This window comes from Trichechus manatus, unplaced genomic scaffold (assembly GCF_000243295.1).
Source record: "Trichechus manatus latirostris isolate Lorelei unplaced genomic scaffold, TriManLat1.0 scaffold00026, whole genome shotgun sequence".
Classification (NCBI taxonomy): Eukaryota; Metazoa; Chordata; class Mammalia; order Sirenia; family Trichechidae; genus Trichechus; species Trichechus manatus.
The window spans coordinates 9,239,737-9,260,533 of NW_004443962.1; the positions used below are offsets into that span (position 1 = coordinate 9,239,737).

Genomic DNA, 20,797 nt, shown 5'->3' on the forward strand with positions numbered 1-20,797 from the left:
GATGAGCATCCTGGATAGATATCTTCTCATCTTTCATGTTATCAGGGAAGTTTTCTGCCAACAAATCTTCAACAATTCTCTCTGTATTTTCTGTTATCCCCCCCGTTCTGGTACTCCAATCACTCGTAGGTTATTCCTCTTGATAGAATCCCACATAATTCTTCTTTTTTTTAATCCTTATATCTGAGTTTTCCTCAAATAAGTTGGTGTCAGGTGCTTTATCTTCAGTCTCACTAATTCAACTTCCATTGCCTCAGTTCTGCTCCTATGACTTTCTGTTGAGTTGTCTAATTCTGAAATTTTATTGTTAATCTTCAGATTTCTGATTGCTGTCTCTCTATGGATTCTTGCAGCCTGTTAAATTTGTCATTATGCTCTTCTGTAATCTTTTTAATTTCTTCTGTTGCGTCTTCTGCTTTTTGATTAATTTCCTTCCTAATCTCTTGAAGAGTTTTGTATATTAATCTTTTGTATTCTGCCTCTGGTAATTCCGAGAAATTTTCTTTTTCTGGAAAATTTCTAGGTTCTGTATTTTGGGAGCTTGCTGAAGCCATCATGGACTGCCTCTTTATGTGATTTGATATTGACTGTTGTCTCCGAGCCATCAATAAGTTATTATATTTATTTATTTAAGTTTGCTTACTGTGTCCTAGCTTTTTGTTTTGTTTTGTTTGGTTATGCCCAAATAGGCTGCTTGTGAGCTAGCCCAGTCACCAGCACCCTTGAAGCTCCATTGTCCTGCCCCCAGGTGGCCAGACCTGCCACTAAGTATGTGAGCCCAGGAGTCTGGCCACTCCTCCTGTATGGGTTCAGCTCAGGTGTCCAGGTAGTCAGCCACCAAGTGTGTGGTGCAGGCTGTCACCTACAGTTCTAGACAGGCATGGATGATTGATGTAGGCACAGGCAGCTGGCTGCAGCAGGGGGACACAGGCTGATCATCGCAAGGGGCCACTGGCCACCCCCAAGTGTCCAGGAGGAAAGCATGTCCTGTTCCCTAGAGTGCATAGATGGGTGGGGTTTTACAGCCAGACTATGAGCACCCAGTGCTGTTGGCTGTAAGGACTGGGGGGCTTCTCTTATTCTTGGGCCCCTGTAGCAGGTGGCTAGGTGGCATGGGTGGAGCCACCAGTCCTCAGGCACCTGATGTGGGTCAGTGAAGACCCTGCCTAATGGGCAGAGCAGTGTCAAATGTCACAAACCTGCCAGTTTACAGCTGAAACAGTTGAAGTTAGACGTCAGGTATATACACTGTTGTACTGCAGTAATGAGGGCCTATGCTGTTGAGATGGGCCTACACAAGTCTATGCAGGGGAAAAGGCACTCAAAGTCCGTGGATCCCTTATGCCTGTGCCTAGGCAAAGGAGATGTGCCTACCGTGAGTTCTAGGCTTAGGGGAGCCGGCAGATTATTTTTTCTTGTTTGTTAATTTGTTCACTCTCCGAGGCCAGGAGAATGGCTCAGGGCACATGACAGGTCCTACTTCCAGCCCAGGGGACTTGGCAGGTGCTGAAGCAGTTCTGAGACCCATTGCAGAGCAGGGAGCAGGGAGATAAATGGGAGAGGGAGCAGGGAGCAGGGAGGTAAATGGGAGAGGGGTTTTTCCCTAAGGGGGGCTTGTTTTTGATCTGTGTGGTAGGCCAGATGCAAGTACTTGTCTTTCGCCGATCGAGGGCTGCTTCTCACTGGTCCTGGATAGCCGAGTAGACTCTCTGCTGCTGGGTCTCTCCCGGTGCGGAAAACGCCTCCTGATCACCGCAGCTTGCCTGCCTAACTGCTCACCCCCGAGCTGATCTGGGCTGAAGGGCTTAGGCTCTTGCCAGGTCAGGTCTGGCAACCCCTCGCTGCTTCCGAACCATCTCTCCCTCATCCTACCACTCAGTCTGGTTCCTTGACTTTGCCTTTGATGTTCAGGGCTTCTAGAGTGTCATATATAATCGATTCACTTGTTTTTTCGGGTCTTTGTTGTAAGAGGGAACACCAGAAGCGTCTGACTACTCTGCCATCTTGGCCTCCTGGATTATACACTTTAAATGGATGATTTGTATGGTATATGAATTTTGTCTCAATAAAGCTGTTTTTACAACCAAAAAAAGAGTAAATAATTAGTTTTGGATACTAAAATTTGTTAGAAAAACAATCTGATAATTTTTGTTTAGCATTTTTGAAAGGAAGACAAAATACATATTCATATTCCCTAGCAAAGGGAACTTATGGTAGAGAAGGGATAATTAATATACCTGTGTTCAGCTGAACTGACATATTGTCCCATACCTTCCAGATCCCTTTGTTCAAAGTCATACTTACTTAGCATTCTGATCTTGACATCAGAAAAAAATACCCCAAGATGAGAGTCTCTAAAATCGCAGTCATTCAGCTGTTATAAAGGCCACACCTCTATTATAAATGAATAAATTGTCGTTTTGGCTTATAAACTAGCCAAACTGGCTTATACCTGACTCCTATGGGTTTGGTTAGTATGAGTTAGTTTCCTAGAGCCTGATTATTGTTGGTGTATGGGGCAAAATCAGATTTCTGAACTTGCAGATCTGTCATCCAGATCCTAGACTTCTTGGTTCCTGCCAAGATACTGCAGCAACCCAGGAGCACTGCTCGGAATATTAGCAGTCTAGCCCATTGCTGCAGTGCAAAAAAGAAAGACCAGAAATGAAGGGAGGAAATCATATTTTCATGTGATTAGCTAGTCTTTAAGGAAAAAAAACAAAACAAAACTAGAAATAGCGCTTGTCTTTCCTTAACGATTTCATTCTTAATCTCTTTTTTAATTTTTCTTATTTGAAGTGTGAATATTTGACTACTAAATAATGCCTTTAGCAGTATTTCTTATTATATAACCTGACTTTGTACTTCATTCATTACATTTATTTTCTATAACAGCTTTTGAGATATTACTCACATACCATACAATTCACTCATTTAAAGTGTACAGTTCAATGGTTTTTAGTATATTTACAGAGTTGTGTATCCATCACCACAGTCAATTTTAGAATACTGTCATTACCCCCCAAAAGAACCCTATACCCATTAGCCATCACTCCCCTCCACCCCCAACACCCCAGCCCCAAGTAACCCACGAATCTACTTTCAGTCTATAAATTTGCCTATTCTGGACATTTCATATAAATAGAATCATATAATAGGCCATCTTTTTATACTGGCTTCTTTCACTTAGCATGATATTTTCAAGGTTTATCCATATTGTAGCATGTGTCAGTACTTCATTTCTTTTTATTGCCAAATAATATTCCATTATATGGATACACCACATTTTATTTATCCATTCATCTGTTGATGGACATTTTGGTTGTTTCCACTTTTTGGCTATTATGAACACTGCTAGGAACATTCATGTACAACTTTTGTGTGGACAAATGTTTTCATTTCTCTTGGATATACATACATACACACACATGCACACGGACACACACACACACCCCCCTAAGAGTGGAATTGCTGGGTTATTTGGTAATTCTATATTTAAGCTTTTGAGGAACTGCCAGACTGAAATGGCTGAACTATTTTACAATCCTGCCAGCAGTATATGAGGGTTCTAATTTCTCCAGATCTTTGCCAAAACTCATTATTATGTGTCTTTTTTATTATAGCCATCCTAGTGGGTGTGAAGTGGGTGTGGTTTTGATTCGCATTTTCCTGATGACTGATGATGTCAGGCATCTTTTCATGTGCTTATTGGCTGTTCCTATATATTGTTTTGGAGAAATACCTATTTAAATCCTTTGCCCATTTTTAAATTGGATTATTTATCTTTCTGTTATTGAATTGTAAGAGTTCTTTATATATTTTGGATACAAGTTCCTTATCAGATATATGATTTGCAACAATTTTCTCCCATTTTGTGGGTTGTCTTTTCACTTGCTTGATCATGTCCTTTGAAGCACAAAAGTTTTTAGTTTTCATGAAGTCCAGTTTATCTATTTTTTTCTTTTGTCGCTTATGCTTTTGCTGTCACATCTAAGAAACCATTCCATATTCCAAGGTTACCGAGATACATGCCTTTGTTTTCTTCTACAAATCTCATAGTTACAGCTCTTATATTTAGGGCTGTGATCCATTTTGAATTAGTTTTTGCATGTGGTGTGAGGAAGAGAACCCAGCCTTATTCTTTTCCATGTCACTACCTAGTTCACAGCATCATTTGTTAAAAAGACTGTTCTTTCCCCATTGAATTGTCTTGGCACCGTTGTCAAAAATCAAGTGACAGTTAATTTGAGGGTTTGTTTTTGGGCTCTCATTTCTATTCTTTTGATCTATATGTCCAGACCTTTATATTTTTCTTTCATTCTCTTATTTGTTCTACAAAGATTTATTGAGTACCTCTGGATGACAGGCATCATGGATGGTATATCCAAGTTACTTCTTTTTGGGAAGCAAACCATCACTCCTCCCCAAATCTTCTTTAAGAAACCCATTTTAACAGGATATAGCATCTCTTTTTCTTAATAATATATGAAGTGATTTTCTCTCGTATTTAAACCTAGGGAGGCAATTTTGGATCTGATTTGTATACAGCCTTTTGGCAAGTGGTAGGTTGCCCAACTGTTATGGATTGAATTGTGTCCCCCAAAAATATGTGTTGTAAATCTTAACCCCTATACCTGTGGTTACGGTCACATTTGGGGATAAGTTTTCTTTGTTATGTTAATGAGGCAGTATTAGTGTCCAGTATGTCTTAAAGCAATCTCTTCTGAGATATAAAAGAGCAGATTAAGCAAGCAAGTAAGCAAAAACACAAATGGAAAGAAGATACACGCCACATGATCGCCAAGGAACCTAGAAATAGAAGCTGAAACTATACAAGGACCTTCCCCCAGAGTGGACAGAGAGAGCGAGTCTTCCCTTAGAGCTGGCACCCTGAATTTGGACATCTAGCCTCCTAAACTGTGAGAAAATAAATTTCTGTTTGTTAAAGCCACCCATTTGTAGTATTTCTGTTATAGCAGCACTAGATAACAAAGACACCAACTATATAAATGTTCCAAAGTCTGAGGGCAATTTAAAGTGTTTGAAAGAGTAAAAATTGGTATGGGCTAATCCAGTGCATGTGTTGGAGATGAAGTTAGCTTTAAAGTGGAAGAAGGATCTGCAGTTGTGATGGGGGGTCCTGGCAGGTGTGAAGGGGCGCATGTGCAACTTGAGAGGTCCAGGAAGTTGGTAATTCTAGTTGCTGTTGTAAAACAGCAGTAAGGCCAAAGAGAAATGGTTGGGGACTGATGGATTAGATATACATCATTATGCTTTGAGATTTTATTTTAGTAGCAGTTACTTGTCAGTGTAAAGCTACAATGAAAAAAATGATGTTTACAGATGATAGCTTGTTGCTGAATTTAAGATGGGTTAAAGGAGGCAACTCATAGTGACCACATGTGTATCAGAGTAGAACTGTGTTCCATAGGGTTTTCTTGGCTGTGGTCTTTATAGAAACAGATCGCCAGGCCTTTCCGTGACATTGCTGGGCGGGTTCAAACTGCCAACCTTTAGGTTAGTTGTTGTTGTGTGCCGCTGAGTCAATTCTGATTCTCAGCGACCCCATGTGACTCTATAGGGTTTCCTAGGCTGTAATCTTTACGGGAGCAGATTGCCAGGTCTTTTCCTCCACACAGTGGCTGGTGGGTTTGAACTGCTGACCTTTCCGTTAGCAGCCAAGTGCTTAACCATTGAGCCATCAGGGTCGAGCACAGACCATTTGCACCAGGTCGGAATCGACTCAACAGAAATGGGTTTGGGTTTTTTTCTTTTAAAGGAGGCAAGAATTCTATATAATGATGATGGCTGATCTCTAGACAGGGGTTGTGGTTGTAGGAAAACAATCACATAGGGATAGGCCCAAGGATTGTAAACTTAGCAGACTTTGGTAATTACAGTCATACCTGTGAAAGCCAGAACCTGTTAAGGCGGAAACCTGTCAGAGAAGGAAAACTCAAATGTTTTCCACTAGTAGAGAGTGATAGAAAAGTGGTGAGCTATACCCTGTCAAAGGCGGAAAACTCACAAGACCCAGAAACACAAGGCAGTCCAGTCGAGTTCCAGCTCTCACAGGTTTCACTGTATCTAAAATAAATAACGTGAGGGCATTGGGAGGATAATTGTACCAGTACTTATAATGAAGAAGGTGAGAAGGAACTGTTCATAAAGACAATGAACTTTGATTTTGCTACGCTTGTTGGCAAAAAATATGTGGATAATAAAAGATACCAACTCAGTCATTAGATAGTATATATCAAGTGTGATATCCAGAAGCTTCCAACATTCAGTAGACACAGATATGGTTGATTTCCCATCCATTGTTGCCTATTCATTTTGGAAAATGTGAAGTTAGGGAACAGTCCACAAAACCACCCTCGCTTCTGACACGAGTTGGAAGTTTGGGAGTTCCGTTCAATAATTTGTTAGAAGGACTTACAGATTTGCTGAAGCTGTTATACTCATGGTTACGGTTTATTACGGCAAAAGGATACAGATTAAAATGAGCCAAGGGAGGAGATGCCTTGGGCAGAGTCCAGGAGAGTTCCAAATGCAGAGCTTCCAGTTGTCCTTTCCCAGTGGAGTCATGGTCATGTTAACTCCTCCCAGCACCATGTGTGACAATCACTCAGACTATTGCCAACCAAGGAAGCTCGCCTGAGCTCTGGTGCCCAGAGTCTTTATTTGGGGCTCCGTCACATAGACATGGTTGGCTGCCACATGGCTGACCTCAGGCTCCAGTCTCTCCAGATGTCAAGCTGGTATCCCCTAACATAAATTACATTTTTAGACTGTCTGGCATGGCCCAGGTTCCCCAGGTAAAAGACACATTTATCAGGCAGGACATTCCTAGGACTTAGAGATCACCTTCCAGGAACTGAGGGCAAAGGCCAGACATCTCTTTGGACAAGGTTAATTCTTTACTATACAGAAACTCATAGTGTAAAATCAACATTCAATGTCTAATTTCAAAGGTTAAATGATGGTTTTGTTTCCTCTATATGATAAAGTGTAAAAGGTACTGTACTTGTTCAGTGGTTTTAAAAGGCTTGCCTAGATTCTATGGTTTGTAATTGCCATTAACTATATTATTGTTTCTAGGGGGAAGGTTTTAATCTTGACTATGTCTTAAAAAGTTAGTCTATATAACAACACAGATAACTTTCAGTTGCTCAAGATGGCTTTGGCTCTCAATATTTAAATGTGGATGTTTTAGAAAATGTATTATATGTTGAAATTTAGTACAGCACATTTATTTACCTATCCTAAAATATCTTTCAGGAATTGTACCATCTTCTGTCGTCCTGACTTCTTTCCAGGTGATGTCTAGGGTTTTTCTAATATGGGCAGTAACACATAGTGTCAAAGAGGTAAGTGTGTATATAAAATAAAATAATACCAGCACTAGCAAACACTAATCAACTTTTCTTTTTCACTTGTGTGTTATGGCTAAAGATGAAACTCCGGATTGTATCAGTATAACCCAGATAAAGTTCACATTCGCTGTAGGAGTTAATAGTGGGAAACACATCCCAAATATGCAACATTGTGAAAGACTGATTAAATGATAAAGTCTTGCAATCTCAGTTCCCATGAAGGTTTGGATGGTGTGGGTGTGGCCTGCAATTCAATTGTATTTTTCTGTTGCATATCTTATTTGTATCCAGAATGCTAGACTCTGGCAACTGCATCCTTGTAGTTGGGACTGTGCTGGCTGGGGCAGTGGCGGGCACTGATTTATCCCCAGAACAGTCTGATCTTTATGGGACCAGGAGAAACAAATTTGTTTCCACCCAACCCACCAGGGCTAATGGAATTGCCAAATGTGCTGAGTCCAGTGGTTCTGGGAGATGACTGATCTGCTGAGGCCTGGGGTGTTAGATACCCAGGCAGGCCCAGGGATACTCATTGCAAGAACGAAGGGTGAAATCCACCATTATCTTGCAACATTTTCCAGTATGTGGGTCAGTTTTTTATTCCAGTATGTTTTTGCTTTTTCAAAGTCAGTCATCTCTTGCTAATGTCACCTTGATGCAGAGTACCTGTAGCCACAAGTAGTATGCAGTTTTCTAGTCCCAGTGACCTATCATCAGCATTATTAGATTCTTTGGGGCTCAGGAAATGTGCTTATCCATTAGCATTATTCTGGTGTTTTCTTTGTCCTCTGTTCTTCTAAAATGCCTGTCAAAATATTTTGTTATTCAGGATTTACTTCGACAGCTTCATTTTTATTTCAACTAATGAGTTTTTAAAACCTTTTTATTGACATATAATATACATACAGAAAAATGCACATAGCTAATGAGTTTTTAACCAGAATTGATTAAGCTGAGTTTATTATTTTTGTTATAGTCATATGGAATTTGTAGATCTGTAGGCTTTTTCTTTTTCTTTTTTTTTTTTAAGCTTTCTCATCTCTTGAAGCTGTCTAAACTTTATATGCGGGAAGAATGTAAAACAATTGCATACTTTTGTCTTTAGAATGATTACATTTCTTTTTTTTAAAAAAAAAAAAAAAAAAGATACAAGGAAAAACCAGCAAATCAATCCTGATAAAGCATTTTGGCCTTTGTACTCACACTGAACTATCTATGGAGTTAGGGAAGTTACTTAATTTATGATACCATGTCGCCTCCCCATTCATTCAGAGTCCTTTTTATCAATCATTTTTAACCTATGTTTCTTCCTCCCTTACTTTTGTATACAAGTATATATACTCTTTCCTTTTGATTTTAACCAACAACTCACAGTTGTATCTCCCAGTAGTCTCGAGTGACCTAAAACAACTTCATAGTAACTCATTTGCACTCTTAAATAGGTAATTGTATACTTTCAATAATTAAGTGCTAGGTACATGCAGACAAAGTATTGTGATCTGTGGTGTGTCTAATCACTTTGCTGATAGAGTCAGGTATTAATTGTCTGGTTGCTGGTGCTCCAGCTGATGGATTATTCAATGGCCTCTGCTTCTTTTTTACTCTTCTGCTTCAGTGACCATTCCTTGGCTTATTACCACTTCTGCCAAACGGGGTAGACAGGTAAATAAAAAATGCTTAAAATCCAAATGAAGCAATTTTGCTACCAATTACTGTTAGCAACATTTGCCAGTATTTCCTGGGAAGACATCATTAAGGCTGATTGGCTAAAACAGCTATTACATGTCTGTGGATTACAGGACCTGGCCAGCCCTCAATAACCATACTGCCTGGCACATGTGTAGACTTGACATTTAACAGATGGGTTTCACATACAGTATCATATTTGAGCTTTACCATACTTTAAGTGATATCCTCATTACATTTGCATATTCAGAATTGTTTCTCTGCTGTCAAACATCCAATTTCTGCTAACACCAACATCATTTCCTTAAGGTAGTAACAGTAAATTTTTTATTGTCTTTCTGTCACCTCTTTGATCCTCTTCTTTTTATATACAGGTTTCCCCCGCTATCCAAAAGTAAAGCATTCCTGTGAAACCTTTTGTAAGCGGAAATGACATAAAGCAAAGAAACAGTTACCATTAATTTATATAGGAAAATCTTTTGCGCATTCCCAGACCCAAAAAATAACCTGCCAAATCATACCAAATAACACATAAAACCTAAAATAACACTAGCATATAGTAAAAGCAGAAATGCTGAGTATAGTTCCCAGGGAAAGAGCTTAGTGATACCACTCTTGCTGCTAGGGGTACACGCTGCCTCTTTAACGGTTCCATGCAAAACAAACGCTGGATGCTATTTCTGCTTTTCACCTTTTTTCACAGAAGTGAAAATCCTCTTTGGATTTCTTTTGGTGAGCAAAGACAGGTACTAATGTAGGTCTTTCATAAAAGCAAAGTGGCATAAAGCAAACTTTTGAAAAGCAGGGGATACCTGTATTGTGTTATATACCCTATTAATTAGTTCACGTTCTCTTTTCTCACATAAATAGGATCACAGTTCTTTTCTCCTCATTCCCCTTTTTTTTGAACAGAACTCCCCAGTGATCATTTTGTTTGTAGCAGTAGATTCCCTGCCTGCCCAGCCCCAAGTCTTTGACAGCTAACTTGAAAAGCCTGTTGCTCTGGCATTCCAGAGACCAGTCTGCTGTCTGTCGCCTGTTCCTCAGCCCCTTCTCTTGGCCAAATGCTGATTTGCCTGCTTTAGAGTTTCATATTAGCTATAATTCAGCTTGTTCTGTACAACATGACACATGAATTCTCTGCTATACCTCTTCTGTTTCCTGAAGCATCTTAAAAATATCTTTATTTTCCATATATTCAACTCTGCTTACTTTAATGTTGGGAACTATGTAGCTAGTGAGTAAGGAAATAGACCTCATAAATAACTACTTAATAAAATATATTTCATTTTCTCATCACAGTGTACAAATTCTTTTCATACTACTGTACTTTCATTTCTGTTTCTTTGTGCAATGTATTCCTCTGTAGAGTGGACAGCAAGAATTCTTCATTCCCAGCATTATGGTTGCATTTGGACTCTCGCTCCACCCTCTAGTCCTGCTCATACTTTCTCTGCTTAGCCCCCTTGTTTTTCGGTAGTTGTACACGATGGGTGAAGAGATTGCCTTCTTATGACCACGCTCTACTTTTTTCATATTTGAAGTATATTTACTTTTAAGACACCCTGTAGGACACACATTTTGCCTTGTCCTTTTAATTCTACCCCATCGTAGCTAATGGCATAAGTGTTATCATGTACCTTGTGGAACTAAAAGATGATCAGATGTTTTTCTTTTATGACATGTAAGAATCCACCCAGCAGCTTGTCTGACACCGTTATTGGCCAGATATTAAAGGAAAATTGTAGTCTATAGGCTTAAAAGCCTCTTCTTGACCTAATGCAGCAAATAACCTTCCTACCTTTTTCCTTTTAAAGAGACTATGTATATGAGCAAAGAAAAGCTACTGACAAAAAAAAAAAGAGAGAGAGAGAGAATATAGGAGGGAATCAGTCATTCTAACTTACCTATTTCCCCACCTGACTCTCAGACCTGAACTGGCTCCTTCCTGTGCCTTGGCTGGGCTGGCCCCGTCTCTGCTGTCTAAGGGCATTTGCTCCCATTACCCTCCATTTGGGTCAGTGTCTTTGTCTCCTCAATGAAGTGAGACGAAATTGGCAGTTTTCAAAATGAACTTCACTGGCAAATGCCACCTCCCCCACCCTGTGTTCAAAATCAGACAAGCTCATAGGGCATATATTCTTCCCTATCCAAAATTAGCTAAGGTTGGCCCCGGATTCCTGGACACACAAACAGGCTGCTGCTCCTTTTCCTGGCTCAGCCCTCTCTGAAGAAGCCACCTCAGATCTTCTTCTAAGTTTCTGTGTAAGATCACTGTGCTCATGGAGCAGAAGTCACCTCCCTGGGTGGGGGACAGTTGATGAGGAAGCTCCTAGGCTCTCACTGTGGCTTTAGCCCAAATGCATTGAAAACCTGCCACACTTTACTAAGATAATTTGCATAAAATAGAGCTACACCTGGGAGGACTGAGCCTTCTCTCCTCTCCTCACCCTTTGCCACATTCCTGAAAGGGATGTTTTCCCACATTCCTCTGGGATGTTCTGTGAGTTCTCGTAATTTCACCAGCCAGCTGTTTCCTGCTTCCTTCTGGCGTGCTCCTATGCTCTGTGGTACTTGCTCTGCCATTCTTGCCAACTTTTCAACAAGACGCTTACAAAAATCTTATCACTGGTATTTAAGAAAGTTATTAAACTCCAGTTTCTTATCATTGTACTGGCTTTTTGTTTGTTTGATGCTTTATAGTTTATAGAGGGCTTTGTTAAAATATATTATCATTTACTCTTAACCACCATCGCTTGCGGTAGGTTGTAGCTTCCACTTAGAGTTGAGAAAGTGGAAGCTAGAGAGGTAAAGTAACTGTCACCCACCCACCCAACAGACAGCAGAGTTGGGAATGGACTTCTGAATCCAAGGTCTTTCTACTGCATCAGAGCTGCCTTCTTACCGTTTAAAAATTTGATTCAGTTGTGGTGAGCATGCTTTCTTTCTCTTAAATGGAATTGAAAACTCCCACCTCAGACTTTTCCTCTTCAGCATTTCCATCATGTCACACATATATGAGATATGATATTTCTGGTCAAGTCATTTACATATCAAATAAATGCATCCATTCTGGGACCTGGGTGTTTGTCTGTAACGCTTTGTCCATTTGCTTCTGTTTTTTACTGCTCAACTGCTCTGTGATGAATTCCTCCAATTAGCTGGCCTTTATTCTTAAATGTTCGAAGATTATTTTTCAGATCGGAGTTCTGAAATATTTGGACCAGAATTACCCAAGAGCTTATTAAAAATGCATATTCCAAGTCCCACCCACTTGATACAAAATCTCTGGGAGTGTTTCCACAGAACCTGCATTTTTGTTAAGCTCAGATAATTTTATGAATTCCAAGGTTTGAGAACTGCCGTAAGATAACTATATATTGTGCTGTGATTTTTGTTTGTTTTCTTCATTTTACTTCACATTTCTCTCAGCTCATTTTACTGAACCCTAACCAAATCTCAGCATCTCTTTCCAAGTTCAAGAGCCACTACTGGTTTATACTTGAGGAATGAGTTCTCTTGAACTAAGTAAAGTTACTGTTGGTGTTTTGCTAGCAGCCCTTCTTCCTTCTTCTCTGGTACCTTCTCAAAAGTCTAGTTTCTTTGCTGAGATAAGGCTCATGTCCATGTGAGAGGTAGCCTGAGGAGTCCACATTTAAGGCAGAGAGAGATCTGAAATCACTTCACTGAAAAAGCAAATACTAACTTTTTCTATAAGGAATCCAGCTGCTTCACGCTGGGGTGGAGTTGCCAGGAAGAGCTCTGTCATAAGCACGCGCTTCATGTTGCCTGGCCAAAGTCACCACGGAAATTGTTTAGGTGGTCATTTCCACCTAAGAAAATGCTATGCAAACGTCTCTCTTCCTTGGGTTTCTCTAGAAATGCTACCTTCCCGGGACACTTTTATTATTTTCTAGGTAATTAGAACTCAGTACTCTAGAACTTGGAGGATTAACAGCCATAACATGAGAGTTGGTGAGTGTTGACTCTGCGGCTTACCTTGTGGCCTAGGACAAATCACATCAACTTTCTGAGCCTTGTTTTTCTCATGTATAAAAAGGTAGTACTAATAGCTGTCCTGCCTACGTCACAGAGTCTTTGTGAAGATTAAGTAAGAAGAACGTATGAAAACAAGGTGGCAGTATTTAGAAATCAAGGACTCTAGCCTGCAGTTTTTCCTGAGCAGCTGCTGCAGTCCCTTATGAAGCAGGTGTGCACTGGGATTCTTCACTTCAGAAGCAGTCTACTGCTTTCGTCGGTGCAACCCAGGGTTCTTTTTCTTTTCTTTCCCTCTTTTTCACTCTTGTGGAGAGCAAAATACTAGATAAACTACTATCCTAACTCCCACATTCCTGCGCCTGTTTTGGTTGCATTATGGATTTTCCTTCTCTGTTGGGTCCTCCAGCTGGACCCATGCTCTGTTCCTGCTGTCCCACCTCTTGAGGTTTTGTCTCATTTGCTCATTTCCTGTGGCTGCACACACTCCTTCTTGTCCCTCTGGCCATGTTGTGGTCTTCCCAGCATCCACCACCTACAAACATCTCTATGAGGCAGGAAAGACAAACTTCTCATCCCCATTGCTCAGATGAGGAGGTAGGATGCTGTGTCTGGGAGCACATGGTTCTCTTATCGGGCACTGTGCTTGGACCAGGAGCCATACCACTGACTTCTGGCCCTGGTGCCCTTGCCACAATGCCATTCCATCTCATTTGGCAAAGGCCAGTGAGATACATTCAGTATTTTTGGCCCTCTTGGGTGCTGAATGTCTAAAAGTCTTCACCTTTTTCCATCTGTTACCTTACTTTCTATTTTAAATATTGCTGTAGGTGGATTTGCATCACCTTCATTTTTAAAATTAGTATCACTTCTAAAGTTAGAAGAACCTGATTTGAGTGTTAATCAAACACTGTTAAACTTTAGACAACTCCTAGACAAATGCAGTAGTACCTTAATGCCACTTTCCGTACCTGTTAATTATGGACACTTAAAGGCTGTGTTACTTATCTCATAGCTAGATGGTTCATTTTGCTATTACCTACTTTAGCATAGGTGATTTTGGCAAAATCAGAATATCTGTTTTTCCCTCAATGTTATTCTGCCTCTTCCTTCCCAGCATTTTCTTACACTGTGTTTAAAATTTTTATTCCGAAGTATTTATATCCTTACCAATTTAGGCTCACTTCTGACATCTCATGTTGCATCTTTATCTCATTGTCTTACCTCTTTTTTAGCCCTTGAAAAACTCCACTGGACTTTCTTCTGATGATACAGTGCTTTGATAATTCAGTCAGCAATGTAAACACACACACAATAAAACATCTTAAACCATGTGAGCTGTCATTACTACCACTTCCTACAGAACATAGCCTCTCTCTGTCAGTTAATAGTTGAATAGGTTTCAAGCTCAGCAAAATCAGGATATGGGTTTAATTTGTCCTTAATGTTAATCTTCTTCTCATCTGGACTGTCCAGTACCCTGCACCTCCTCCCCAGGATGAGCCTGCTCCCATGCACCCTGGCACTTGAAGCTTCTCAGGGCCTTTCCTTTTGCTCTGTCACCCCCAGGGCTAAAATCTGACATTCACATTCCCAGCTGTCAACTCAGGCATAAGAGGGGGCAGTTCCACCAGGCAAATTCCCCAGAGCACTGCAGTTAGCTTCATTTTTGTGTGTCTTATTCGGGGGGAGGGGTCAGGGCCTGCCCTGCCAGCCCTAAAGGAAAGCATCCCACTGTCACCAGGGTCTTCCAGGACCCAGAGCCAGACCCGCCCCAGCCTACCCCATTCCAGACCATCCTGGCAGATGCTCCTTCTCTTCATGGACAGCATAGCTCTAAATAATCAGTGTAACATTATTTCCCATTCTCTTGATTTCCTTCAGATTTTCACGTATTTTATCTCATGTGTGTGCACGTGACTGTATAACTTTTTAAAAAAGAAACGAAGAAAATTTGTAAGGTATATTTCATATGCTATGCGCTTTAAATCATAATTTTTTTTAGTACTCTAGATTAGATTGTCATGAAAATCCTAACTGAGGGTGTGGGAAACCATGTTGTGATAGCATTTTACTTAGGGTTGCAGAGGTAGAAGTTGATTCGGTGATCTGGAGGCCAAACGGACCTCACGTGTGAGGGGGTTGCAGCTTGGCCTCTGCAATGGACTCACTGTGATCATGTGTCCTAGGGTTGCCCTTGTTGAAAACCATTTTATGCCTTTTCTCTCTCCTATTCAAGTTAAAAGATACCATAGGAATGTCAACATTGTTACCCCAGTGAGCTCAAAGATTCTCATTTCATCTGTAAAAATGTGATGATTGTCATGCATCATGAGCATTGCTAAAATATTTCAGCAAAGCCAAGGAAAGTTTAAAATTATTACCTATAAACTTCTTTTAAAAAGTTGCTCCACAGTACAATGAGTGGCATTTTTTTTAACATTGATTAATATTCATTTGAAAACTTTTACTATGTGGGAGGAGGAACTATCTCTCAAATTACCTGCTCCTTTGCAAAAGCAATCCTTTATATACAGTAGCTTTTTCAATATAACTTTATCTTGAAGTATGGGTATAGGCTTTGAGATACTTTCATTAAAAACCGCATTTTTACACAAATAACACACGCGTTATGCCAGAGCTGTTTTACTTCATTTCATCATTTCTGTGCGTTATATGTGTGGGCGTGATATTTATGAAAATATGTAGTATGTAAACTTGACAAGAATACCAGCACATTCAAGCTCCTGATTGTTGTCCCCCACAGTGAAAGCAGCCAGGTAACTGGTCTCCTTGGGAATCTTTAAAGACCACAGGGGAGCCTGAAGAAATCACCCACGTCCTCAGGCACCTATGAAGTATATATGTAGTATATTTCAGTTTCCTTGGGGAAGGGAGTTCAGTGATTTTACTTACCCACATGAAGGAGTTCTATAGTCAGGAAGCTCTCACTACAAGCTGTGATGTATCCCGGAAAAAATAAAGCATATTACTAAGTTGTCTGCATTTTCCAGAGAGAGGACCCTTTTCAAGTCTGAAGTGAAACCCTGGTGCACTTCTGGAATTTGTAAGCCATGACTTGATACAAATGTGGGTGTGTGTGTGTGCATGCCAAGAGTATGCTTTGCATTTTAGGGAAGGGGGGCACTAATTATTAGGTTTAATGCATTAAAGAGTTGTAAATTTTGTTTTCTTCAGATTGCCACCATAAATGTTTGTTTTTCACAGGACAAGTCTTGGCATCTCCCCCCCTTTACCTAACGTTGCTCTGGCTTCCTACCAGAATAACCAGAAACTCCAAAATGCGTGTCTCTTTTGCCTTTTGCATTGGCTTCGTCTTGTTGTGTTAGGTCAGGTTCAGGAATCTTTGTCAAGGTCATTCCTCAAAGAAAAGTATATACAGAGCCTCAGATCTAAGGACTGATCAGATTTTATACAACACTCTGTAGTTTATAAAACTTCCCAAATTTTTCAAATACATTGCATTTCATTAGTGTAGCACTTCACCATCTGTAGTAGAAGCTATATACTGGTGGTAGAGGTCTGTCCCACAGGTGGGAGGAGGTCCATCCCATAGGTGGGTTTTAAAAGAAAGTCAAAGAAAAACATGATGACTGGAGGGTGCATGCCCTCTAACAAGATTAGCTGGCGCTCACCTCAGCTAGTGATTGTCCCGTGAACCCAGTGTTGTGCAATATGAATTTTTTTCAGAAAAGGCAGAAATCCAGATTTCTGTATGAAATTCCAATTTTTAAAAACTGACTCCAATATTTTTAAAGCACCGCCCAAGCCCAAACAGAACATCTGTGGACCCAGTCCAGGGGCCACCATTTTGATATTTCTGCTCTAGGAGATGGTATGCATCGCCTTTATTTTTCTTCTGTCTTGTTGAAGGTTTTGCAGTTGTTACACTATCGTAGTACAAATAGAACCTTGACATTTCACAATTTATTTTTCAATTTTATGTTCTTTTGACAGTGCAGCTACATTTCTGTCAATGATAAAGCCTCTCCACTCTGGAATATTGGCTAGGCTCAGTGGATACTGCGTTCGGAGGTTTAGGTAGACTGTGAGGTGAAATTGCCCCAGCTCTCTCCTTTGGGCCACAGTACACCCTGCTGGGAATATTGTTCTCTGGGCTGTCATTGCTGTAGCTAAGGACTGTTTCTTCATGGATACTTAGTCTGGGTTAGATATATGAGGGTAAGTCAAAAAGTATTGCTATAAAATCATAGAAACCTGTATTAAACAAAACAATCAAAATGTGAAGCTATTGTTTCTCGACATATCCACCGTCTAGGTCTATACACTTCTGAAGGCGGTGTTTCTATCTCTCTAACCCTTCCCCGAAGAATGCCACGGTTTTTGATTTACACCACGTCAAAATGGCAATTTTGGCATCCTCAAGGGACCCAAATCGTGTTTCTTTTAAATGTTCTTTAAGTTTTAGGGACAAAAAGAAGTCTGAAGGGGCAAGGTCAGGGCTGTAGGCTGAATAGGGTAAGATTTCCCAATGAAATTATCTTAGGACAGCCCTGGCTACCCTCGAAGAATGAGCAGGTGCATTGCTGTGATGGAAAAAAATTCCTCAGTGCAATTTTCCTGGCCTTTTTATCACCAGTGTAGTTTTCAATTTTCTTAAAACTTCTTCATAATAAGCCCCTATGATCATCCTGTGTCCTGTCCTTCAAGAGGGTCACCCCTTTGGAATCCCAAAAAACAGTCACCTTACTTTCTGAGTGGTCTTCCCTCTCTTGGCTCATCTTTGAGATCTTCCTGACCTTCTTTAAAATGCTTGATCATCTGAAAACTATTGTTTTATGTGGGGCAGCATTCCCATAAACTTATTACAAAGCTTCAATGATTTGGGAAGATGTCCACTTGAGTTTTGTTAAAAATTTGATATTAGTCATGACCTCAAAATCATTTTTTCCTACAGCACAAAAAGTATCCTTTTTTCAAAGGCACCCTAACAAGACTAAGACAAAAGAGAGAACTTGTCTGCAGCAATCCACTGATCGCAGAGACATGTTTAAACATGTTTCCTTTGGAATAAACCCATACATATATGAGCTGGAACCCTAGTAGCAGTACTTTTTTGACTTACCCTCGTATATGGTCAAGGTTGGGACTAAATGTGACCCTATTCTGATTCAGTCCCTGTGTTTAAGTTAGGTTGGATGAAGGTAATAGCTACACTGAAGCTTTTCGTTAATAACATGCTCTTTGGAGGTGAGAGAATCAAACAGGACTAAGGAAAAATACTGGGAAAGGCTAGCAGCTGGTAAGATCCTTCTACACCCAGAGTTGGTTCAAGTATATTAACTTTCAAGTAGAGGGAGAAGTGGCATCTAGTATTTCACTTAAACAACAAATGACGGAAGACGAAAAACAAAGCAACAACCAAAAAAAAAAAAATTTTTTTTTTTCCCTCAGTGATTAATCCCAAGAGGCAGCTACCTGGTTGTATTCTCATTGAGTCCCAGCAGTGACTAGCATAGATAGTAGGAATGCATAGCTTTGCCATAAATGCAGAGTTGATCATTGCTTGTTAACTGCATGCTTATACATTTTTCTCATCGCATGTTCAGGAAATTTGATTTCATGGCCAAGAGTTGTTTTGCCAGGCCAAAACATTTAACTAGGCTGTCATTCACATCAAGAGTATCCTTAATTATTGTGTTGGATGATAAAAATTTAGCCAGTATCCTTTATCATTGTACATTTTTTAAAGATCTATGTAGATTCACATTTTTTTCTCCTTTAAAGGGGAAGAACATTAATATTTCTTTATAATTTACCTCACATTGTCCATAAGAAAGGAATACTATTGTTTGGCTTGTTTATCATGGATTTTTAATAAATACTAGATCATAAAGAACACTTTATACATGAAATTGCCATGTGAAAAGACTAATACTAATCCAAACATCTTTATATTTAAACCACCACTTGTCAATATTTAGTACAATATTTATTATATTTAATTAATTTCTTATCAGTGATGAAGTTCCTTTTAAATAACAAAATGAGTTACATTTTTTGTTCAAAAGGCTTAATAAAGTTAGCAAAGGGACCAGGATTGTCATCAGAGTTGTCTTGTTCTCCTGCCTAAGCTGTTGGCTGATGTCACCAACCAGGCCTTGCTCTCACTGGGGAGCTGCTTTCTACCTCTACCCCACCCCTCAAATGCTGTTCCAACCAAGTCAGAGAACATGCAGGCACCATCTGAAGATAGGTTACCATTTATTATTCATTCTTATTCATTCAACAAGTGTCTAGTAAGTATTTTCTATGCTCTGGGTATTATGCTAAGCACTAGGATGCAAGGGGAAAGGAGAAACATGTTTGCTGCCCTCAAAGAGCTTCCAGCCTAGTATGAGAGCTGGATCACACAGACAGCAAATACCATGTAGTTAGATAGCTGATGAGGCAGAGGAAGGACAGGGTGCTGTGACCAGGTGTCACACCTCGGTTACCCCAATTGAGGGGCTGCACTCGCCTGTTCCAGTCTCCCAGACCCAGTTGTTTCCCCTTATTGAGTGGTCTTGAGGATTTAATGAGTTAATATGTATAAGGCACTAAAGCAGTGCTTGGTACTTAGTAAGTGCTCAATAAATGTCAGCTACATATTAGCTGTAATGTAACCTAATCTTAGGTCTGTAAAGATTTACAGCCTTGGAAACCCTATGGGGGCAGTTCTGTGTCCTATAGAATTGCTAGGAGCTGGAATTGACTTGACAGCAATGGATTAACCTAATCTTATCCCAAAATTTTAGTGACAAATTTCTATACAACTGTTTTGAATTCTTTTCTGTGCCCCCAAGGTTTATAACAGAGCTATATAATTGAGTTTTCACATAGAAATGAAGATGTTCTTTATACTTATTAAAATAGTTTCACAGTTAACTGATGAAAATTTATACATAATTACTTTTATCATACTTATGGAATAATTAGCCTTGCTAATGGGAGCTGTTATTATCTTAATCATCATTATTATCCCAATCTAAAGCATTTATTAAGAATTTGGCTTTGTCTTATAACTACATTAGCCCTCTTCAAAGTTAGTTTGTGGACCTGATCCCTGCCCTCAAGGTACTTACAATCTAAGATAATAATAATGCTTATACAAATTGAGGGTCAGCATTAAATCTATTATTCCTTTTCAAGTTATCCTGTATTAGTGTGCCCTTAGTCTTTTTGTAAATATTCTTATGTCTTTTTTATGGTTATATAGCCTGTTTCTTACAGCAGATTCTGAGGCTTCATATCAGAAGCAAATGTGTCTTGAAACCAGATGATGGTTGTATTTGCTTCTGGTTGTGTCCCAAGAGTGGTTAATACTTGGGTGAATGATTTTTTTTTAAATAACTTATTTTGAAATAATTTGAAACTTACAAAAAAGTTGCCAGAACAGTACAAAGAACTCCCATATTTCTCTACTCAGATTCCCCAACCATTGACATTTTATTGCATTTGCTTCATTGTCTACTCTCTCTGTATTTATGTATTTATATACCCATTATCAAGGAGCCCTGGTGGCTCAGTGGTTAAAGCGATCAGCTGCAAACCAAAGATCAACAGTTCGAAACCACCATTGGTTCTGGGGAGAAAGATGTGACTGTCTGCTTTCGTAGCGATTTATAGCCTTGGAAACCCGCTGGGATCGCTATGAGTTGGAATCGACTCGACGGCAGTGGGTGGTGGTGGTGGTGGTGGGGGTGGTGGTGGTGGTG

At 39.9% G+C, this 20,797-nt stretch overlaps 1 protein-coding gene across 1 annotated transcript in view; it reads left to right on the forward strand.

Moving 5' to 3' along the window:
• The window catches only part of HACD2 (3-hydroxyacyl-CoA dehydratase 2), a 103,709-nt gene that overhangs the window by 61,077 nt on the left and 21,835 nt on the right, over positions 1-20,797 (forward strand). Inside the window, exon 4 of the mRNA XM_004373620.2 lies at positions 7,282-7,370. Within this exon, the coding sequence (XP_004373677.1) occupies positions 7,282-7,370 (89 nt within the window). The remainder of the gene's footprint in view (positions 1-7,281; positions 7,371-20,797) is intronic.